General features: G+C 44.2%; 3 protein-coding genes across 3 annotated transcripts in view; 1 reads left to right on the top strand and 2 right to left on the bottom strand.

Annotated features, from left to right (window-relative positions):
* LOC309549806 (uncharacterized protein) overlaps positions 1–5640 on the top strand; it is a gene marked incomplete at both ends in the record, with an annotated part of 30220 nt that extends 24580 nt beyond the window's left edge. The window contains one exon of the mRNA XM_082250309.1: positions 5624–5640. Coding sequence (XP_082106435.1) covers positions 5624–5640 — 17 coding nt within the window. The remainder of the gene's footprint in view (positions 1–5623) is intronic.
* The window catches only part of LOC309550250 (uncharacterized protein), a gene marked incomplete at both ends in the record, with an annotated part of 974848 nt that overhangs the window by 450737 nt on the left and 499144 nt on the right, over positions 1–24967 (bottom strand). The window lies entirely within an intron of this gene.
* LOC309549805 (uncharacterized protein) lies at positions 6044–24766 on the bottom strand (the record flags this gene model as incomplete). Its single annotated transcript, XM_082250308.1, has 3 exons — positions 6044–6146; positions 18249–19003; positions 24725–24766. 3 exons carry the CDS (start codon positions 24764–24766, stop codon positions 6044–6046), a joined length of 900 nt encoding a protein of 299 aa, XP_082106434.1.

The following is a 24967-nucleotide window of genomic DNA, read 5'->3' as shown; positions in this document are numbered from 1 at the left end:
GTCCTGAGTGAGGGAATTGTTCCTCACTGAAGTCCTGTCTTCCTGTACATCAGGGTCCCACACAACCCTGGAGGTGTATTAGTGCCTTGAGTGCGGGAAATGTCTTCTATATGAATGTTGGTGGACATGTGGGGAAGAAGCACACCCTGATATACACCTCAGATATACTCCATGGCTGATCTTCATCATGTGAGAAACACTTCATAAGGAGATCAGAGATCACCAAAGACATGGATGAAGTGTTGTCCCGTGTTGGCCATTGATAGCAGTAGAAAAATAAAAATGGAGTCCTTACCTTTCATTGGCTGAGTACATTTTGTGTGGGAAGATTTCACAAACACTTACAGATCTGGTTGTTATAAATGTGTTGATGAAATGTGACCCGCATTCCCCCAGTCATGGTGAATTGGGATTTCCTATAATGTTAAGTTCCATCTAGTGGCCATAATGTGCTTTCCTGACAGATGTCCATGGCAGGATACATTTGGGTAGCCCTGCCCTCGTTCCTCCCCCATAAGACCCCACCCCCATAAATGTTCAGTTACAAGAAAAAAACAAGCACTCTAGGTTTAAGCTGATAAGGGGTTGGTAACTATATGCTAAAACTTGGACCAGAAATATTGCTCAAATGCAAGTGATAGGGGACAAGGACAATCTGTGGACTGAATACAAAGGGATAATAAGTCCAACAGGTGTAAAACAGACAAAGTCCAGTTGCTGCTGTAAGGGCTGCTCAATAAAACACAGGGAAGTCGGTGCTGTGGGATAATGCAAGAGAAAACAAACAGAGCGCCTCTAAGTGCAGCATTTATTGAAGGGTATCAAATACATAATAATAGCAACTCACATGGTAAAGGAGTGTGACAAGCTATGGAAAATCCAGTGGTAAGTCTAATGTAGATCCAGGGGTCCCGGAGAGTGGAAACGCCAAGAGCCAGTCTGAAGGGCGGAACGACACTGTGCAGGGAATCGTCCATCTTCCGGATATGGCTGGGCACCAAGGACCAAGCTGGAACGCAGCGTACGCTGCATGACGTCACAGGAGGCAATGGATTACACGACGCGTTTCAGAGCTCGCGCACGGCTCTCATCAGGCATGGAGCGCTCTTTTGTCAAGTGTAGGATAGCCGGAGAGTCTAAAAGCAAGTCTTATATATGGAAAAGGAAGCGGAAACAAGTGGGAGGGGGAGCAGAATAAGGGCCTGGATAAGACTATAAACAACGGAAATCAGTGCTGGATACCGTTAGCCCTGTTGGAATAGAACATAGCATACATATATATGTATACATATTTAAAAATAAAATGACAGTATATGACATCAAGAAACACAGTATAACACCATCTAGAAAAATCTAGGTCTAGAAAATATGGTGGGATAATTATGACTCAAGGATCAATGTGTCAGTAAGGGCCACATATTAAAAAATATATTAAAAAGTATATTGAGAAATGCATTAAAAAATGTATGATGATGGACCCACATTTGAAGAATGGAATATGACCAAAATTCTATATATAATTAATGAATGAGCAATGAATATACATACAGTGCCTTGTGAAAGTATTCGGCCCCCTTGAACTTTGCGACCTTTTGCCACATTTCAGGCTTCAAACATAAAGATATAAAACTGTAATTTTTTGTGAAGAATCAACAACAAGTGGGACACAATCATGAAGTGGAACGAAATTTATTGGATATTTCAAACTTTGTTAACAAATAAAAAACTGAAAAATTGGGCGTGCAAAATTATTCAGCCCCTTTACTTTCAGTGCAGCAAACTCTCTCCAGAAGTTCAGTGAGGATCTCTGAATGATCCAATGTTGACCTAAATGACTAATGATGATAAATAGAATCCACCTGTGTGTAATCAAGTCTCCGTATAAATGCACCTGCACTGTGATAGTCTCAGAGGTCCGTTTAAAGCGCAGAGAGCATCATGAAGAACAAGGAACACACCAGGCAGGTCCGAGATACTGTTGTTGAGAAGGTTAAAGCCGGATTTGGATACAAAAAGATTTCCCAAGCTTTAAACATCCCAAGGAGCACTGTGCAAGCGATAATATTGAAATAGGAGTATCAGACCACTGCAAATCTAGGAAGACCTGGCCGTCCCTCTAAACCAGGGATCCTCAAATTACGGCCCTCCAGCTGTTGCGGAACTACACATCCCATGAGGCATTGTAAAACTCTGACATTCACAGACATGACTAGGCATGATGGGAATTGTAGTTCCTCAACAACTGGAGGGCCATAGTTTGAAGACCCCTGCTCTAAACTTTCAGCTCATACAAGGAGAAGACTGATCAGAGATGCAGCCAAGAGGCCCATGATCACTCTGGATGAACTGCAGAGATCTACAGCTGAGGTGGGAGACTCTGTCCATAGGACAACAATCAGTCGTTTACTGCACAAATCTGGCCTTTATGGAAGAGTGGCAAGAAGAAAGCCATTTCTTAAAGATATCCATAAAAAGTGTTGTTTAAAGTTTGCCACAAGCCACCTGGGAGACACACGAAACATGTGGAAGAAGGTGCTCTAGTCCGATGAAACCAAAATCGAACTTTTTGGTAACAATGCAAAACGTTATTTTTGGCGTAAAAGCAACACAGCTCATCACCCTGAACACACCATCCCCACTGTCAAACATGGTGGTGGCAGCCTCATGGTTTGGGCCTGCTTTTCTTCAGTAGGGACAGGGAAGATGGATGGAGCCAAATACAGGACCATTCTGGAAGAAAAGCTGATGGAGTCTGCAAAAGACCTGAGACTGGGACGGAGATTTGTCTTCCAACAAGACAATGATCCAAAACATAAAGCAAAATCTACAATGGAATGATTCACAAATAAACATATCCAGGTGTTAGAATGGCCAAGTCAAAGTCCAGACCTTAATCCAATCGAGAATCTGTGGAAAGAACTGAAAACTGCTGTTCACAAACGCTCTCCATCCAACCTCACTGAGCTTGAGCTGTTTTGCAAGGAGGAATGGGAAAAAATTTCAGTCTCTTGATGTGCAAAACTGATAGAGACATACCCCAAGCGACTTACAGCTGTAATCGCAGCAAAAGGTGGCGCTACAAAGTATTAACTTAAGGGGGCTGAATAATTTTGCACGCCCAATTTTTCAGTTTTTTATTTGTTAAAAAAGTTTGAAATATCCAATACATTTAGTTCCTCTTCACCCCGGTAATGCTCCTCTGCTGCTTCTTTCAGAAATGTAATAGAAGACATTTCTGAAAGAAGCAGCAGAGGAGCATTACCGGGGGGAAAGTTTTTCACCTTCACGGGACAACAGGAAGCTACAACTGGGGGAACATCCATTAGATACACAGTCGTTGGTGAAAGGATATCCAGTGGTTATTTATATCCATGCCATAATCGGATCTGGTAAGAGTATATACTCTTGACTGTTCACGAGGTGGGCAGAGCTGGTCTATCCTTATCACTGCAATTATATTAGTTTGGAGATTTCATTGCACCTTATTTTCACCCGTCTGGTAAGGGGAACACCTGCACCTTTTAAAACAAGCACCTTTTTGCCGTTGTATTTACTTGCTGAAGTGGGATCCTTCATACAAGCACCGATGTGATTTGTTGCACTTTAGGACTTTATAAAGGAGGAGGGAAGAGTGCCACTTGAGTGCAAGATTATGATTTATTATGACATAAATACTTACATTAAAGTAAGGATAAAAGCGTCCGTCAGGTCCTACGATGGTGAGAGGGGTCCACACAATCCGGGGTGCCTCAGGTGCAGAGCACCAGACCAGCTGGCTGTGTGCGTCGGGGAGATCAGAAAAATGCGGCTGTGGAGGGAACCGGAAGGCGTCTGACGTCAGCGGCAGGAAACTGGCAAGATGGCTGAGGGAGCTTCAAGACGCGTTTCGGAGTCTGCACGAGGGCCCGGGCAGGGCATGTGCACTCCTTCTTCAGTTGAAGTGAATAACATAGGGAGAGAGAGTGTCTTTTATATGCAAATGCTGGGGCGTGTCCTGGACAATTAAACAGGGCAACAAGTATTTAAAAGGGCAACACTGTGGGCTGATTAATACAGACAAAAAAACTAGAGAGGTTGATACATACAGCCAATACACATTGGTGGGATCAATTTTTTCTCAAAAAATACATATCAAGCAAAATCTCACCACGAGGTCTCAGAGTCCTCACCACATGTTCATTTTTGGACCCCACTCACCAAAGATTGGAAGAATATAGCAGAATTCTGCACAGCCAAGTTTCTGGGTATACTCACCTCACAGAGGCTCATCAAATATGATGAAACCGTCCACCATATTCAAATCCTAACTCAAGAAATCATCTCTAAAGAACAACACGTTCCCTATTCCTGGCTTGACATCCTCAAAAAGAATACTAAAAAGAAGGAGGACCTTCTCATCTCTACCAAATTAGGCAAATTTAAGCAAGATCTGGACGATTACCAGAAAAACAAAACCTTTTCTTGGAAACAAAATAAACCATTACCACCCCTGCTAGGGCACCATAACAACCTCCCTCAGAGTCACCATGACAAATCCCATCGTCCACCACCACCCAATACCACAGCATCCATTCCTCCACTCCTACGCCCCATCCCTCGGCCACCACCCCACCGACCTATCATGAAACCCGGGGGGCCTGCCGAGGTCTTGCACTTAGGCACTACCCAGCACTTCTCCACTTCCCTTTTCCCCACTCTGTTTTTTCTTTGTTGTGTGTCACGTTTGTCCCTTTTGGTTGAGCACTTTTGCACGACTTTGATGGCGTAGGTCCTCGGGCCTGCCCTGTAAGTCTTGGGAGGGGGTGGATATGGCCTTTTGGCTTAGTTCGCCCTCTCCCATGGGGTCTCCCTTCGGGGGAGCCCCACCTAGTACTCGGGGTGGGCTGTTTCGGCAGTCCCCCTGAAGAATGGGGTCTGCCCGGCTTCGGCTGGGTGGACCAAAGTGAGTACCTCAGTCCCTGTCAGGAGCTTCGCGCCCCGGGGGATCAGGGTCAGGGCCCTTCCTCTTCGGAGGAGGGCCATGTGTACGCCTTGTGCACTTTTTGTGTGTCCACGTTTGCGTGTGTGCACTTTTTTATGCACCGGGTGTAAGTCTTTTGAGTGTGTTTCACACACCACGGGCTTTAAAAAAAAAAAAAAAAATGAAACCCTATCAGAACAACACCAACCATATCAACAATAACAAAAAAAGTAATACTGACCCTTGTCCTCCTCCCAAATCAAAAGTTTATCACAACAAAAAGAATGACACTACATTACCCATACGTGAATCATCATCTTCACCCACCACCTCATTGCCCATAGTGGCATCAACATCTGGCCTACAAGGTCTCCCTACTCCTATTATCCCCTCTATTCCGCTACAGTCTGGAACCAATACACCTATCCCCACATCTGCTCGCCCACCCATACTGATTGGGGATGTCCTACCGGGAGACATACCCACCTCATCCAATGGTCCACCGATTTCTTTTTTGGGCCAAGGCCCCTTCCGCAAAACACGCCAAAAAAGAAAGTTCATAGACGAGGGTGCAGAGGTGGATGTAGAACCAAGCCCTTCCAACACTAAACTCCGGAAACTGTGAAGATTTTCAATTTATCATCTTCCCCTCTTTCCCCGCAGGATACCTCCCTTCTTAGTAAAGGTCTTAGTTTTGCACCTACCACTGTTCCCAATTCCTTCTTGCTCTTTAAAGACCTCCACAAATTTATACGCAAGCTCACACTGACCAGACATTTCAACATCCAATCAAAGAAAAAAATCCTGGAACCTTTTCCCACTGAACATGCTGGCACTAATGCCCTCTCTCCTGATCACACCAATCTCTTGTGCAGTCTGCTAAGCACATATGATGATGCAACCCATACGGACATTATCCCTAGTGACTTAGACCCTGAACTATACCTGTACACACAACATCCCTCTACCTCCCCTCCGGTCCAACACACCAGCCTACACCCTAAGTCTACCTTTTACCCAACCTGCTCTAAAGGCCCCTATATTGAAGCCTTTTATAGAGTGGTCTTTTCAGATCTACAAATATTATGCAAACAGTCCCCTCTCCAGCGCCCCTCCCATAATTTGAGTCATGGCGAGTGACTTGCCCTCAAAAAATTCACCAACAACCCAGACATCATAATCAAACCTGCAGATAAGGGTGGAGGTATTGTAATTCAGAACAAAGCCCATTATGTGGCTGAAGCCTACAGACTTCTTTCTGACACCAACACATATCAAAAATTAACAAAAGACCCACTATCACAATTCTAAATAGAGGCTGAACAGCTCATTGCCACAGCCCATCAACTGCAAGTCATTGAATCGAAAGAAGTCTCCTTCCTGAAAAAAGACTATTACAAAACCCCTTACTTCTACCATCTACCAAAAGTCCACAAAAACCTCCAGCATCCTCCTGGTAAGCCCATAGTGGCATCTATGGACAGCATCACGAGATGTCTTCTTACAGCCTCTAGCACAATCCCTTCCTTCATATATACGAGACTCCACCCACCTTTTGGAATTATTATCCCCATACTCCTGGGACAAGAATTACCTTTGGCTCTCTTTGGACGTCAATTCTCTGTACACGTCCATACCACACCCAGTTGGTCTAAGAGCCCTGCAACACTTTTTAGCCCTTGACAACTTTATCAATATTAACCAAGCCACCTTCATCCTAGACGCCACCTCCTTCTGCTTAACCCATAATTACTTTGTGTTCCTTCATACGCCAATTTGACTATGGGTTTCTGGGAAACCTTACATATCTGGCATAACAACCCCTACACACAAAATCTCATCTTTTATGGTCACTACATAGACAACATAATCATCATTTGGGACGGCCCATCCTCCACCATTAATGATTTTGTTTCACACTGTAACAACAACTCTCTTGGCCTATCTTTCACCCATGTCTGGCTCCACGAACATCTGGCCTTCCTAGACCTTGAACTAGGCCATGACGGTCCCACCATCTTTTCCCGGAATTACAGTAAACCCACAGCAGGGAACTCATATTTACACTTTACAAGCTGTCATCATCCCCGATGGGTTAACAACATACCCAAAGGCCAGTTCTGTCGCCTCAGACAAACTTGCACGAGAGACTCAGACTACATCTCCCAAAGTAACCACCTCACAACCAAATTCATAGAAAAAGGCTATCCCAAATCACTTATTGAACAGGCGTATAACACCTACCTACCTGGTAAACCTCCCAAAAAGGAACAGGATCCCACCAACACCACCATCTGCTTCATTACCCGGTTCCATGGCCAATACAAAAGCATGGAAAAGATTTTTTCCAGACATTGGAATATTTTGAAACAAGACCCCCTCCTCTCCTCTAGTATCCGCGAAAACCCTTGCATCACATACCTCCGAGCTCTGTCCCTAAAAAACAAAATTGCTCCTAGTCAACTTAAGCCCCCCAAGTCCAACCCTCTCTGCCTCATACCCCTCATAGGCATGTTTCAGTGTAAAAAACCTCGCTGTAAAATGTGCGAATTTGTCCAGCATGGACAAAAGTCCTTTACACAAAAAGGGAAAACTTACCGGTTCGACAATTTCCACAACTGCTCCACCGACCACGTAATTTACTGTCTCACCTGCCAATGCCATCTTTTGCATGTAGGGCGAACCATTTGCCCCTTGAGACAACGCTTCTGTCGACATAGACGTTTTATAGAGACAGGAAGCAATAAGCATAGTGTGTCCCGCCATTTTATAGAATTTAATCAATGTTCCACCTCGGGCCTACGGGTCTGGGTGTTAGAATCTATACCCAATATCCTACCTGCAGCTGAACGTTTCACATTGCTTTGTGAACGGGAAACATTTTGGATTTACACTTTAGATTCCCTTAGCCCTAATGGGTTGAATGAAGAATTAGATGTCCATACCATTATATAACAGCCTTATTTATCCCTTGTATACTTCTCCTCTAATGTTACCATTTATCATTTCAGGTTTCCCCTCTCTTTTTCATTGTTAGTCATTCAAATTTCTCCCATTCATTTGTAAGTATTTTGTCCCCCCCTCCTCCTTCCACACCCCAGCCCCCCCTCCCCCCATCTCTTTCTCCCCCTTCCCCCCCACACCCCTCTCTTCCCCCTGTGCCCCCACCTCCACCGACCTTACTTAACACAACCCCCCCCAAACCACCCCACCTCAAATATCCAATATAATATATATCCAATTTGTTTAATAATCATTTATTTAATAGTTAATTATTTTTTTCTTCTTTTTTTTTATTTTTTTTATTATTTTTGTTGTTACATATAGTTACATAGTAGGTGAGGTTGAATAAAGACAATAGTCCATCCAGTTCAACCTGTGTAGGTTTGTGTGGCTGTAATCATCTAACATATCCCTTAATGTCCTGATCCTTGAGTTGTAAGTCTAAGAGTCTTTTGAAAGTCACCATACTACCCGCAGAAACCACCTCTTGTGGTAGACAATTCCACAATCTTGTAGCCTTAACAGTAAAGAACCCTCCTCGTTGCCTGAGGTTAAAACGCTTCTCCTCTAATCGCATTGTATGTCCTCGAGTCCTCATGCAATTCCTTCGAATGAACAGTTTTTTTTCTAAGCTGAGATCCCCATTACGATATTTATAAATTGCTATCATGTCCCCTCTCAGACGTCTCTTCTCCAGGGAAAATAAATCGAGCGATTGCAGCCGCTCTTCATAGTTAAGGTCCTCCAACCCCCTAATCAGTTTAGTTGCCCTTCTCTGGACTCTCTCCAGCTCCAACACATCCCTCCTGAGGACTGGCGACCAGAACTGGACAGAATACTCCAGATGCGGTCGGACCAGAGTTTTATAAAGTGGAAGGATTATAGTCTTATCTCTGGAATACATCCCTTTCTTTATGCATGCTAATATTCTGTTGGCTTTGGAAACTGCCGCTTGACATTGCATGCTGTTGCCTAATCTATCATCAACCAAGACTCCCAGATCCTTCTCCATTTTTGATTCCCCCAAGGGTTCCCCTCCCAACGTGTATTGTGTTTTTATGTTTTTAGTCCCCAAGTGCAAAACCTTACACTTCTCCACGTTAAACCTCATTTGCCATGTCGTTGCCCACTCCGTTATTTTGTCCAGGTCATTCTGTAGGATATCTGCTTCATGCTGTGCAGTTATTGCCCTGGCCAATTTTGTGTCATCTGCAAAAACTGATATCGAACTCCTGATCCCGTCCTCAATGGTGTTTATGAATAAATTGAACAAGGTTGGTCCCAGGACTGAGCCCTGGGGCACCCCGCTTACTACCTCAGACCAGTCTGAGTATGCGCTGTTTATTTCCACCCTTTGGACACGGCCTTTTAGCCAGTTCTGTATCCAAGAGCAAACCCTGCTGTCGATACCTGCAGACCTTATTTTATAAATTAAGCGCTTGTGGGGAACTGTATCAAATGCCTTAGCGAAATCCAAGTACACCACATCCACTGGTCTGCCCCTATCTAGCTCACAGCTCACCTCCTCGTAGAATGCTAAGAGATTGGTTTGACAAGAACGCCCATTTGTAAACCCATATTGGTTACTGCTGATGATGTTGTTGTCTTTAGCATATTCTACGATATAGTCCCTTATCATCCCCTCCAAAAGTTTACATATTATTGATGTCAAACTGACAGGCCTATAATTTCCCGGGATATGCCTCTGGCCCTTTTTGAATATCGGAATCACGTTAGCCTTCCTCAAATCCCCTGGTACATCTCCTGTCCTAATACTGTCAGCAAAGATCAGGAACAGTGGTCTAGATATAACCTTACTGAGTTCCTTGAGAACTCTCGGTAGTACGCCATCCGGACCTGGTGATTTGTTTGTGTTAAGTTTATCCAGTCTTTCCCTGATTTCACCCTCTGTTAGCCATAGTGGCAAGTCCTGTGTATTACTACTAACCAAACAGTCATGGTCAGTGTACCCCTCCTTTTCCTGCGTAAAGACTGACGAGAAAAAAGCATTCAGCACGGTGAGGAGCATTCTTCCCACTTTCCCATGTTCTTTCTGTTATGGTTAGGATGTGTTTATATCCACCATGACCAGTACTGTATACCCTCGAACATGTTGTACTGTACTATACATTAATTTTGTATATGGTCGCACTAGTTTAATTCATATATTTACCATGGTGTGTCTAGTCACATATTTCCATGCATTGTTGCCATATCTGCCTATTGTCCTTTTCTAAGTGACCCCTTATTACCTCTATTTCCTCACAACATTCCCAGTGTCTGTTTTAATCAGCCCACAGTGTTGCCCTTTTAAATACTTGTTGCCCTGTTTAATTGTCCGGGACACGCCCCCAGCATTTGCATATAAAAGACACTCTCTTTGTGTGCAAATGCTGGGGGCATGTTATTCACTTCAACTGAAAAAAGGAGTGCACATGCCCTGCCCGGGCCCTCGTGCAGACTCCGAAACGCGTCTTGAAGCTCCCTCAGCCATCTTGCCAGTTTCCTGCCGCTGACGTCAGACGCCTTCAGGTTCCCTCATCAGCCACATCTTTCTGATTTCCCCGATCGCCCGGACGCACACAGCCAGCTGGTCTGGCGCTCTGTACCTGAGGCACCCCGGATTGTGTGGACCCCTCTCACCATCGTGGAACCGTTTTGGACCTGACAGACGCTTTTATCCTTACTTTAATGTAAGTTACTACGTATTTATGTCATAATAAATCATAATCTTGCACTCAAGTGGCGCTCTTCCCTCCTCCTTTATCCGTTTAGAGTTGACTTCACTCTGTTTGAATGAGCTGACCCTGAGCTGCGGACCACCCTTGGATTGCCTCTAAGAACTGTCAGAAATTTGCACATGGACTCTTAATCCCCCCTGTGCGAACTGTTTTTGCCCCACCTGTGTACATCAACACTTTTATCTGCCATTGTTTCAGCTTATATCTATATGAACTCTTTGACCTTTGACCTCTGAGCACCTAAACCAGTCTCTTTAGGACTTTATGAACTTTTTATGGATTGTTTATGTTTAAGATTCCATTGATCTATTTGTTTATTTATTTAAGTTAGTGGTTTTTACACCTACTGTATGCACTGGTTTAAATTTAGCGCACTTCATATTTATTAATGTTTTATAGAGTAATGGTCGAAGTTACATTGTGACCCTGTCTTATCTGTCCTAAAATGCTGGACTGTATAAAAGGTCCATGCTTTACTCAAAATGGTGGGCATATCCCCGAAGAGGTCCTCAGGGACTGAATTCCATAGTTATGAGGTTCCACAGTGATGAACTACAATCCTGGACCTGTATAGCACCCTGTGGCTAACTCAACACATTGCACCAAGTTCCATAGTGAGCACCTCATGCTTGATCCGGTCTGGGTTCTGGGTCAGGTAGCCCACACTGTGTCTTAGGTAGGTGTGTCTTAGATAGAGCTAGAACCAGAAACCGACATTGGTGGTAAAGCATGGACTTTATATACAGTCCAGCATTTTGGACAGATAACCCAGGGTATCCCTGTACCTCTGACCATTACTCTATTATTCTTTAGGATAGAATCAATATTTTTCATTCCAACTTCCATTGCATTGGAAGAGAGGCGAGGGTTAAGGTAAGTTCACATGCTGCAACTGCAGACAGATATATCCCCGAAGAACAAGACCAACACATGAAGCTACCACCAGAAGATGCTGCAACCCCTCCAAGGACACACCTAATCATCATGATTGAGTATACCCCTGAAGTACACAGCATCCTCCAATGACTACTCCATGTATATAGCTAAGCTCATGAAGGCCACATCAACCAAATAGGTGACTCATTATGCTGGAAAATCTCTTCCTCTTTACAAGTGTCTAATCTGATATCATGCAGTGCAGGTAGAAGTGTTCTGGTTGGGGTTTGAACTGAGCAACCCAGTGCTGCAAGGTGATGACCACTAAGACATTCTGCTGCTCTGTCCTTCTGTTCAATTTGCACCACTCTTCTAGCATGAGCTTCTATCTTAAACATCATAGGGAAAAAAGGCAATGCACTCCTTCGGAAGTGCTAAAAATACTTGCATTGCAGGTAACTGCAGGAAGGGAGGTAAAAAAAACTGCTTATAGACATCCTCATCTTCCTTTTAGGAATTGTTTGAAGAGGGTTAAATTGGTCAGTTGACTGATCCTACAAGGAAAAAGCTTGACATTGTCAGAGTTGAGACTCCTTGCACAGGGAGAGTTGTAACGGACTCCTTTACAGTGTCTTGTCTACCAGTGGCAACCTGTTGGTAGGGGTCATCTTCCTCCCTGGATGCTTGAACAAAGCAGGAAATTTATACCGGGTTTTGCCTGTCAAGCACCAAAGGCCCAGTCTACGGTGTGCATAATACATGCAGATCTGGAGAGGCTTAATAGAAAGTGTCCATTAGTCAGCTTCCCATACACCAGCTTTATGAGGCCTGCAGAAGGGCTGACAATCCAGGAACAGTATCAGTAAGGAAGACGCTGCCCCCCTCCAGCTATAACCTGCATAGAGCAGCCACAGCATAGAGGGATTAGGCTGCAGTGGCACAAGGACCTGTCGCAGTAAGAAATAAATCCATGATAAACAGACACGGTGCATAGGAGAACTCCATATTGTGTGGGAAAAAGAAATATATTACCTATATAACTGCTACTCAAGCTATGTAGTAATTTAGAAAAAAAAAAAAATTGCAATTCAAACTACGGGTGCTAAAGTCTCCTAAGCTGTCAAAAAAGACAGTGTAACAGTTGTTTGATTGCTGGGTGAGAAAAACCCATAAGGAGTTCATTACTGCTAAAGGAATACTGACACTGCAGCTTCTCACATCAGAGCACCATCCCAGCAGATGAATAATCAAACAGACCCTGCCATACAGATGTAGAGCCCTCCTAGGTAGGTGCTAGAATGAGTGGATAGTTTTTGGTTTCTCTGCCTAACAGGGACACAGCTCATGCTGTCTTGATAATTCATACTGATCCAATAGCCATGGAGTATATTGGACAGTGGGTGGAAACCTGGCAGATGAGAGCATGGATGTCTGTACCAATGTTGTTGAAGTATTTTCTAATTTGTGTATGTTGTCTAGTATAAGATGTTATTAAACGGACGATTTCTGTTTTTGGTTGTTTCAGACCTCGGAACATAACTTCCTCTCTTTTGTGCTTATAAGCCCTATTATAAGCTTTTCGCAGTGTAGTCCACGAATAACCTCTAATAAGCAATCTCATTCGAAGGGAGTCCGCCTCCCGTTTAAAATATTTGTCATTTGAACAGATTCGATACAATCTAAGATACTGGGAGTAGGGTATACTATGTACCGGGGTGTTTGGATGAAAGCTATTGGCATGTAAAACCGTGTTGCCGGCTGTCGGTTTTCTATAAAGTGTAGTTTTTATCCCACCTTCTTCTTGTATAAGAATTTGTATGTCTAAGATCACACTACTACACATATACAGTATCTCACAAAAGTAAGTACACCCTCACATTTTTTTAAATATTTTATTCTATCTTTTCATGTGACAACACTGAAGAAATGACACTTTGCTACAATGTAAAGTAGTGAGTGTACAGCTTGTATAACAGTGTAAATTTGCTGTCCCCTCAAAATAACTCAACACACAGCCATTAATGTCTAAACTGCAGGCAACAAAAGTGAATACGCCCCTAAGTTAAAGTGTCCAAAGTGTAAATATTTTGTGTGGCCACCATTATTTTCCCCTCTTGGGCATGGAGTTCATTAGAGCTTCACAGGTTGCCACAGGAGTCCTCTTCCACTCCTCCATGATGACGTCACAGAGCTGGTGCATGTTAGAGACCTTGCACTCCTCCACCTTCCGTTTGAGGATGCCCCACAGATGCCCAATAGGGTTTAGGTGTGGAGACATGCCTGCCCAGTTTATCACCTTCATCCTCAGCTTCTTTAGCAAGGCAGTGGTCATCTTGGAGGTGTGTTTGGGGTCGTTATCATGTTGGAATACTGCTCTATGGCCCAGTCTCCGAAGGGAGGGGATCATACTCTGCTTCAGTATGTCACAGTACATGTTGGCATTCATGGTTCCCTCAAAAAACTGTAGCTCCCCAGTGCCGGCAGCACTAATGCAGCACCAGACCATGACACTCCCACCACCATGCTTGACTGTAGGTAAGACACACTTATCTTTGTACTCCTCACCTGGTTGCCGCCACACTCTTGACACCATCTGAACCAAATACGTTTATCTTGGTCTCATCAGACCACAGGACACGGTTCCAGTAATCCATGTCCTTAGTTGTTTTCAGCAAACTGTTTGCGCACTTTCTTGTGCATCATCTTTAGAAGAGGTTTCCTTCTGGGATGACAGCCATGCAGACCAATTTGATGCAGTGTGCGGTGTATGGTCTGAGCACTGACAGGCTGACCCCCCACCCCTTCAAACTCTGCAGAAATGCTTGGCAGCACTCATACGTCTATTTTCCAAAGACAACCTCTGGATATGATGCTTAGCACGTGCAATAAACTTCTTTGGTCGATCAACACGAGGCCTGTTCTGAGTGGAACCTGTCCTGTTAAACCGCTGTATGGTCCGGTCCGGGCCATCGTGCTGCAGCTCAGTTTCAGGGTCTTGGCAATCTTCTTATAGCCTAGGCCATCTTTATGTAAAGCAACAATTATTTTCTTCAAATCCTCAGAGAGTTCTTTGCCATGAGGTGCCATGTGGAACTTTCAGTGACCAGTATGAGAGAGTGAGAGCAATAACACCAAATTTATCACACCTGCTCCCCATTCACACCTGAGACCTTGTAACACTAACGAGTCACATGACACCGGGGAGAGAAAATAGCTAATTGGGCCTAATTTGGACATTTTCACTTAGGGGTGTACTCACTTTTGTTGGCAGCGGTTTAGACATTAATGGCTGTGTGTTGAGTTATTTTGAGGGGACAGCAAATTTACACTGTTATACAAGCTGTACACTCACTACTTTACATTGTAGCAAAGTGTCATTTCTTCAGTGTTGTCACATGAAAAGATAGAATAAATTATTTACAGAAATGTGAGGGGTGTACTTACTTTTGTGAGATACTGTATATTTTATCTTGTACCTAGGATCATCAGGACAGATACCTATATATGCACAACACATTTTGGATGGATTTTTCTCCCCTGTGTCTGCCTCATGTCGGGTTAATTTGTTGGGGGTTGGAAGGAAGGCCGTGTGCTAGTAAGTCATGTTTGTATTTATTAAGCTGTACATAAATACAGATTATGTTCTATGTTTATGAAACACTAATATCAAGTCTGAAAATTTTAAGAGAAAACTGTCTGTACATCTTCATAGTCCTGAAGAAGCCTTGTGTGAAACGCGTTGACCAGTGAACAGAGGAAGATAGAGGAATATGATCCGAAGCAAACACAGTGACGTGCCTCCATCCCTAATGGTTAATGCAAACAGAAAACAGAGGTCGTGGGACTTTAACTGAGGTAGGTTAGCAACTAAGATATATAAAAATAGAATCTGAACGTAGTCATTTATTATACATACAGTAATTGATACAAATGTTGACATCAGTAACAAATATTATGCAGACATGTATACAAAAAAAAGCTGAGACAAAAAAATCCATATAGTAAGGAGATTGTTATAATAGTAATAAGATATATTCAGTAATAAAGTACATGGCCGTCACTAAATGTTACATCTAAGTGAAGAGAGGAAATATCTATACCTACACGAACCTTATGATATATACCAACTTATCCTTATATATGTATGATGTACATGAGTGAAATTAGTAGGAGACATTGATCTCCTGTGTACGAGCTGAGCTCAGTTTGGGGCCAGTTTCCTCATTTTATTGAGATCTGGTTTTAGATAAATCAATAAATGTTATTTTAGGATAAATCCATGTAGTTGTTATCTGTCTCATGCTGTACCCTTAAAGTCCACACATATGACAGTGGTTCCTTGTGAACATCTGTAGGTTCCCATTTCTCTGGACAGATAGGATGTTGGCACTCTCAAGATAGCTCTGGTTTTTCTTCTCCTATCCAAGTTCTCCAAATAAAACATAAAAACACATCCCCTAGGTCATTGGAGACAACGAGCGGAAGAGTGTGCACCTGGCTGTGTGAAAATACCCTGTATCTGGCTGTGGAGTAATCAGTGGGAGGCCCGGGCAAACCAATATCCAAGCGGCTCCTGCGGGGGTACCGCTACACAGAAGGCAAACCTTGCTTCAACAAACAGAAGACAAAGGTAGGCAACTGCACCAAACTTTGGTAAGAGGCTGCAATGCACATCGATCACCCAGAGAGCAGAGTCTTCTCCATAGGTTTTCCTTTTGGTTACTCCCTAGCAGCCCGCATGGCGTCTGCTCCCTTCTGCTGACCTCAAGCCAAACATACTCACGTGTCCCGGACCTCTTCCACAGGGCAATCGATGCATCCGCAGGGCGACTCAGATCCCAGAGGCAGGAACACAACTGCTATATCTGGGTTGGGCACGATTAGGAGAAAATTGTGTGTGTGTTTATATTACTTTTTGACATTTTTTTGGTGAATAGGTACAGGTACTATGTTCCCGATACTCATTCACAATGGGGGGAGGGCGGGTTCTGGGGGCCCCCTTGGTAAAAGGGGGCTTTCAGATGATGACAAGCTCCCTGCCGGCAGACCCCCACAAACACAGGCCATGGTTGTGGGGAAGAGGCCTCTTTCCCCATCAACATGGGAACAAGGTGCTTTGGGGTGAGGTGCAGGGGCAGAGCTTTCCCAAAGCACCCACCCCCCCATGTTGAGGACGAGTGGCCTTGTATGGTTAAGGAGGGGGGGGACTCACTCGCCCCTCCCACTTTCCTGACCTGCCAGGCTGCAAGATGGGATAAAGGGTCTGGTATGGATTTTAGGGGAGAACCCACGCTGTTTTTTTTTTTTTTTTTTTTTAATTTTGATCCCCGAAGGACCTGGTATGGACTTGGGGGGGGGAGTACGCCGTTTTTTTCTATTGCTGGGCAATGCCGGCATTCTATTCTTTACATTCATCTGTCAGTGGGGAAGCCCGCTGACAGCTGATGAGTCATGTCTGGTAAGGATGCGGGCGGCCGGCTTCCCGGCTTGCTGCTTAACAACCAGCTATTTCTTCACACAGAATTTGCATCGGTCGATCGTTTTTTTGACTGATCCGAATTCGAATCGTTCTGAAAAGTTGCAATTCGTTAGAAAATGAATAAACAAAACAAATTTTAACAGAGTTCAACAAAATTCATTACAATTTCATTTGGAGATTTGGATACATCAATCTGAATGGAATAACCAACAATTTGTCGGAATTTGTATTCGCACCGAAACGAATTTCACGTGTCTAACACTTAATAGCCACCCGCTAATAGCTGGGCTCCCAGCCAATGCAAATGGCCGCCGATGGCAGGGCCCACTCTCCAGGCATGGATCCTCTACATATGTGTGCCATAACACCACCCCGCTGATAGCTGGGGACTCAATGACCACTCGGGACACCCTGGAAGACTTCTGGATACCAAAGGAAGCTCCTGACATCCCGCACAGCTGCCCAGCACCAGACCCGCCCACCAATACTTCCAATAAGTAGGAAAACTTCATACAAAAATGGTCCTATAAGTGAGGAGGAGAACAAAGGAATGCAGCCTTTGGCTTATCCTGAACATTTATGGGGGTGGGGGTCTTTTGGGGGAGGAACGAGGGCGGGGCTACCCAAACGTATGCTGCCATGGACATCTGTCAGGAAAGCACATTATGGCCACTAGATGGAACTGACCATTATAGGAAATCCCAATTCGCCATGACTGGGGGAATGCGGGTCACATTTCATCAACACATTTATAACAACCAGATCTGTAAGTGTTTGTGAAATCTTCCCGCACAAAATGTACTCAGCCAATGAAAGGTAAAGAATCCATTTTTATTTTTCTCCTGCTATCAATGGCAAACACGGGACAACACTTCATCCATGTCTTTGGTGATCTCTGATCTCCTTATGAAGTGTTTCTTACATGATGAAGATCAGCCATGGAGTATGTCTGAGGTGTATATCAGGGTGTGCTTCTTCCCCACATGTCCACCAACATTCATATAGAAGACATTTCCCGCACTCAATGCACTAATACACCTCCAGGATTGTGTGGGACCCCTGATGTACAGGAAGACAGGACTTCAGTGAGGAACAATTCCCTCACTCAGGACAGGAAATTGGCTTCTCCCCAGTGTGCAATCTCTGATGTCTGGAAAGAGTGGACTTCTCTGAAAAACATTTCCAGCACTCAGGACAGGAATACGGCTTGTCATCAGCATGCAATCTCTGATGTTTGGAAAGATCAGACTTCTGTGAAAAACATTTCCCACACTCAGGACAGGAATATGGCTTCTCACCAGTGTGAAATCTCTGATGTCTGGAAAGAGCGGACTTATCTGAAAAACATTTCCCACACTCAGGACAGGAATACGGCTTCTCACCAGTGTGCAATCTCTGATGTTTGGAAAGATCAGACTTCTGTGAAAAACATTTCCCACACTCAGGACAGGAATACGGCTTCTCACCAGTGTGCAATCTCTGATGTGTGGAAAGAGCGGACTTCTGTGAAAAACATTTCCCGCACTCAGGACAGGAATACCGCTTCTCCCCAGTGTGCAATCTCTGATGTATGGAAAGATAGGACTTGCATGAAAAACATTTCCCACACTCAGGACAGGAATATGGCTTCTCACCAGTGTGAAATCTCTGATGTCTGGAAAGAGTGGACTTCTCTGAAAAACATTTCCCGCACTCAGGACAGGAATGCGGCTTGTCATCAGCATGCAATCTCTGATGTCTGGAAAGAGCGGACTTATCTGAAAAACATTTCCTGCACACAGGACAGGAATACGGCTTCTCACCAGTGTGCAATCTCTGATGTTTGGAAAGATCAGACTTCTGTGAAAAACATTTCCCACACTCAGGACAGGAATATGGCTTCTCACCTGTGTGCGTTCTTTTATGCACATTAAGATTGCCTTTCAAACTGAAACTCTTCCCGCACTCAGAACAGGAGAACCTCTTATCTGTTGTAAGGACGGCACCGTCCCTCACAGTCTGAGGTTCCTCAGGATAAGAGGAATACGATGGTCCGGCACTGTCCCTCACAGTCTGAGGTTCCTCAGGATAAGAGGAATACGATGGTCCGGCACTGTCCCTCACAGTCTGAGGTTCCTCAGACAAAGTGAGACAATCCTCTGAGGTTTTTCTCATCTCCCGTCCATCTACTAAAATAGAAATACAAAGATTATTACTAGACATCAGCAGATTGGTTCCCCTAAACCAGGACCCGCCCACATCAGACAGCTTTGTCTCTGAGGATCTTACAATTCCACCCTCAAGGTAACTAGTAAATGGGTCCTCTGATCTCCTACAAGCTCATGTCTTTATTCATGGACCTCAGTCAGAGAGTGAGGAAACAACGAGAACTGTCTTTTATAGGAGTGATAGTGATGAGGGGATTATAGGACGAGTGTCCCCTCCCCCTCTATCACTCATTGCCATCTTCCCAACACAAGACGTCCCGCACTTCCTTATTTAGTCCATGATTTAGTCATGAATAACAGCAAGGCTGAGCCCCACCAGAGGTCAGAGAGTGAGGATGGGGGAGAACAACCAAGATGAAGACTGGACTGATCCTGAAGACCATATATATCTCTGGGGAAGTCCAACCAGGATGTAACGCATCAGATGGGAGTGGTTTGAGGACATCATCATGTTGGGCGGAGTGCCCTCAAGTTACACTGAGACTGATGCTTGGGGAATATGCAGTGATTGTGTGTATTCAATACTGGATAACAGAGCAAGTAACCCCGGGAGTATTGTTCTGTCAGAGATCTTGCTAGACCTGGGCATGGGGCAGAAGATCCAAGGTTCATAGCCCAACGTCTATGGTGAACATCAACATTTTACTACCAGCTGAACCCCAGAATATCCATAAATCCAGTCTAGAGACATACAGTGGGTACAGAAAGTATTCAGACCCCCTTAAATTTTTCACTCTTTGTTATATTGCAGCCATTTGCTAAAATCATTTAAGTTCATTCTTCTTCCTCATGAATGTACACATAGCAGCCCATACTGACAGAAAAACACAGAATTGTTGACATTGTTGCAGATTTATTAAAAAAGAAAAACTGAAATATCACATGGTCCTAAGTATTCAGACCCTTTGCTGTGACACTCATATATTTAACTCAGGTGCTTTCCATTTCTTCTGATCATCCTTGAGATGGTTCTACACCTTCATTTGAGTCCAGCTGTGTTTGATTATACTGATTGGACTTGATTAGGAAAGCCACACACCTGTCTATATAAGACCTTCCAGATCACAATGCACGTCAGAGCAAATGAGAATCATGAGGTCAAAGGAACTGCCTGAAGAGCTCAGAGACAGAATTGTGGCAAGGCACAGATCTGGCCAAGGTTACAAAAAGATTTCTGCTGCACTTAAGGTTCCTAAGAGCACAGTGGCCTCCATAATCCTCAAATGGAAGACGTTTGGGACGACCAGAACCCTTCCTAGAGCTGGCCGTCCGGCCAAACTGAGCTATCGGGGGAGAAGAGCCTTGGTGAGAGAGGTAAAGAAGAACCCAAAGATCACTGTGGCTGAGCTCCAGAGATGCAGTCAGGAGATGGGAGAAAGTTGTAGAAAGTCAACCATCACTGCAGCCCTCCACCAGTTGGGGCTTTATGGCAGAGTGGCCCGACGGAAGCCTCTCCTCAGTGTAAGACACATGAAAGCCCGCATGGAGTTTGCTAAAAAAACACCTGAAGGACTCCACGATGGTGAGAAATAAGATTCTCTGGTCTGATGAGACCAAAATAGAACTTTTTGGCCTTAATTCTAAGTGGTATGTGTGGAGAAAACCAGGCACTGCTCATCACCTGTCCAATACAGTCCCAACAGTGAAGCATGGTGGTGGCAGCATCATGCTGTGGGGGTGTTTTTCAGCTGCAGGGACAGGACGACTGGTTGCAATCGAGGGAAAGATGAATGCAGCCAAGTACAGGGATATCCTGGACAAAAACCTTCTCCAGAGTGCTCTGGACCTCAGACTGGGCCGAAGGTTTACCTTCCAACAAGACAATGACCCTAAGCACACAGCTAAAATAACGAAGGAGTGGCTTCACAACAACTCCGTGACTGTTCTTGAATGGCCCAGCCAGAGCCCTGACTTAAACCCAATTGAGCATCTCTGGAGAGACCTAAAAATGGCTGTCCACCAACGTTTACCATCCAACCTGACAGAACTGGAGAGGATCTGCAAGGAGGAATGGCAGAGGATCCCCAAATCCAGGTGTGAAAGACTTGTTGCATCTTTCCCAAAAAGACTCCTGGCTGTATTAGATCAAAAGGGGGCTTCTACTAAATACTGAGCAAAGGGTCTGAATACTTAGGACCATGTGATATTTCAGTTTTTCTTTTTTAATAAATCTGCAACAATGTCAACAATTCTGTGTTTTTCTGTCAGTATGGGGTGCTATGTGTACATTCATGAGGAAGAAGAATGAACCTAAATGATTTTAGCAAATGGCTGCAATATAACAAAGAGTGAAAAATTTAAGGGGGTCTGAATACTTTCTGTACCCACTGTAAATTGTGTCTGCAGCACAGAGAAGGAAGATTATCCGAGAGAAATACAGGAATACAGGACGGGGAACACAGCTCAGGAAAGTGACCAGGGGATTACAGGCTGATATCACCCAGTCCCTGCCCTACTCTGGACCAACAAGTGAGCAGTATGGGTTAAAGAATGGATTTAGTGTTAATGACCCACCTGTGCTGATCTCTGTAGGAGTGTCCTCCTCTATAAATGTCCCCTTTATTCCATCCTCCTCCATAGACTGCTGATCATCTCTCACATACGTCTCTTCTTCTTCTGCTTTAACCTCAAATTCTATATCGATTGGATCTCCACTCTAAACCAAGAAAATAAGAGAGAATATAATCTGGAAGATATAAGCTTACATAAAAAACACACACATCCCCTCCACAAGTCCATGTTCTAGATACTCCATCCCACCAACCTTGTAATAGTGAGGGATGGTGTGACCTTCCTGTGTGGAATCCCGGGAATACAGAGGACGGGGACATCTTTCTGGTGGGTTTCTGGTATTATGTGGCTCCATCATATTCTTGTGTCCTTCTGAAACCTCCTCCATAACTCGATACTCCTTATCCTCCTCTTTATACTCTTCTTTTACAACAATATTATCCTTGGAGTTTTCATTCTGAAAAATATAATAAAATATTCATTGTAAAAAAACACGATTGCTTTTAAACCATAACTATCAATAATTGTTCCTCATCTACCTGATGATGGTGAGGGATGGTGTGACCTTCCTGTGTGGAATCCCTGGAATACAGAGGACGGGGACATCTCTCTGGTGGATTCCCATTACTGGATCCATCTGTAGGAAACACACACACACTGTCGGGGACCATAAACCAGGCAAAGATAGAAAGTACAGTTAAAAAAAATATGACACCTTTAATGAAATAGAAAAAAAATACAGTTCAGGAATGTCGTCAAAAACAAAAGCTGAGATTTGGATGCCAGAGCAGGTAATCAGAGGAGCCGGGGTCAAGAAACCAGAAGTCAGCATAGTTGGAAGCAAAAATCAGGAACAGGAATAGGAAGAGAAGTCAGCCAGGGCAAAAAACACACAGGAACACACTGGAGATCATAGACAAAGCAAAGGCAAGGAGGAAATGAGCTCAGGTGCTTCAAAAGCAAACAAGGGGCTGGCTGTAGGCTGGACGAATGAGGCAGTAAATGGTAACCAGGTAAGTCACTGTGGTAACAAGCGACTGGTAGTTACCCGGCAGCTAAGCAACTTCTGAACATTGAAAGAAAAGAGCAGCTCGCTAACTATCAGGAGCCCAGCCCTGACAGTAGCCTCTTCCCCAACAATCCCTCCCCCTTGGGGGAGCACCATGCTTGAGGGGAAAATGTATATGGAAAGCCTGGAGCAGGACAGGAGCATTTATGTCCGAGGATGAGACCCAAGAGCGTTCCCCTGGACTGTAACTCCTCTGTGAACTGGATATCCTATGTGTCCACTAAACCTACAGGAGTCAATGATAGATATCTCATACTCCACGTAGTTGTCAACCTTAATCAGGCGAAGGCATGGTACTGAGGTGGTATAGCAATAACACGTAAGGAAACATGGAATACGTTGTAAATACAAACGTTGGAAGGAAGAGCTAATGCGTAGGCCACCATGTTAACCTTATAGAGTATGCGGAAAGGCCCAATATACCGAGGTGCCAGTTTAAGTGAGGGAACACAGAATCAGAGGTAATGGGAAGACAGCCAGACCCTCTCCCCCACTTGGTAGGAGGGTGAAGGTAGGCATCGGCGGCCAGCATGGTTTGTACCTCTCTCTCTGGAGTGTTGCAAGCATTCTTGGACCTGCACCCAAGTGGAACACAGTTCCTGAAGATGTTGCTATAACGCAGAAATGCCTTGCAGAACAGATGTATCAGGCAACATGGATGGCTGGAACTCATAGTTCACAATAAACTGAGATAATCAGGAGGCAGCATTGATGGTGCTATTGTGAGCAAACTCCACCCAAAGTAACAGGTCCCACCAGTGTTATGATGGTCAGAAATATAGCAATTAAAGAACTGCAAGAACTGCTTCAAGGCTTGTTCGGCCCATTCTGCGGCCTCATTGGAGTGTGGGTGATATGCAGAAAAGGAAAGCTGAATGTGCACAAAAGGCTCACCAAAACTTGCACGACACCAACTGGCTACCCCTGTCCAAGATGATAACTTTAGGTAACCCATGTAACTGAAAGAACTCTCCAGTGAAAATGAATGACAGTTCCTTGGACACAGGCAACTTATTTAGCGGAATGCAATGTGACATTTTGAAAAACGGTCAACCACCATAAAAATAACTGTGTTGCTATGGGAGTTGCGTAAATCCATAATAAAATCAATAGACAAGTGGATCCAAGGCCTCTCTTCTCTGCGTATGGGTTGAAGGAGGCCCACTGGAATGTGTTGTGGTGTTTTATTCTGAGCACACACAGGACAAGCAGCTACAAAGTTGGTTTCATGAGCACGGAGACTAGGCCACCAGCATTGTTGAGACATAGGCCATATGTCTCAACAATATGTCCATACGCCGTTGATTTTTTCCTGGGTGACCAGCTGTCTTAGGTGAATGGTAGGTCTGGAGGAAAATGATGCGGAGATTCTCGGGGACAATGCAGCGGTCATGAGGTTTTCCAGGAGGAGAATGGATCTGAGAGGGCATCATTCTCTCACCCAAAGGTGAAGTGAGACTAGAAAGAAATAGCCAAAATGCAGTCCGAAAGGTATTACAGGAGTGGGAACAGACTCTTTTTTGGAAGAGGAGGAAAACTGCGGCAATAAGGCATCTGCTCTTATATTTTTTGTATCAAGTAAGAATGAGACTATGTAATTGAACCTTGACAGAAAAAGGTCCCACTGAGCCCTTCCAGGAGATAAACATCTAGCTTTAGACAAGAATGAAAGATTCTTATGGTCAGTCAAAATGAGGACCAGCACAGTAGTACCCTTGATGAGATGCCTCCCTTCTTTAAGAGTTAAAATTATGGCTAATAATTCTCTGTCCCCAGTTTCAGAATTTCATTCTGCTAGAGACAATTTTTTTTAGAAAAGTAGCCACAAGGATGGATAGAACTCTCAGGGGTAGGAGGTTGAGACAGGAAAGCGCCTACTCCAGTCTCAGATGCATCAACTTCAAGAATGACGGGTAACATGGGATTAGGATGTTCCAGCACTGGGGCTGCAGCAAAAGTGATCTTGAGGGATTCAAAGGCTTTAATGGATTCCGGGGACCAATTCTGTGGGTTGCCCTCTTTTCTGGTCATACAGTATCAATGAAGGGGTTTGACCAGAAAAGAGAAGTTACTCATAAAATCCTGATAATGATTGGCAAAGCCAAGAAAATGTTGTAGAGC

This window comes from Pelophylax lessonae (assembly GCF_965119305.1).
Source record: "Pelophylax lessonae genome assembly, chromosome: 3".
Taxonomy (NCBI): domain Eukaryota; kingdom Metazoa; phylum Chordata; class Amphibia; order Anura; family Ranidae; genus Pelophylax; species Pelophylax lessonae.
Note: the sequence above shows the minus strand (reverse complement) of the source record. Positions and strands in the feature narration are given on the sequence as shown.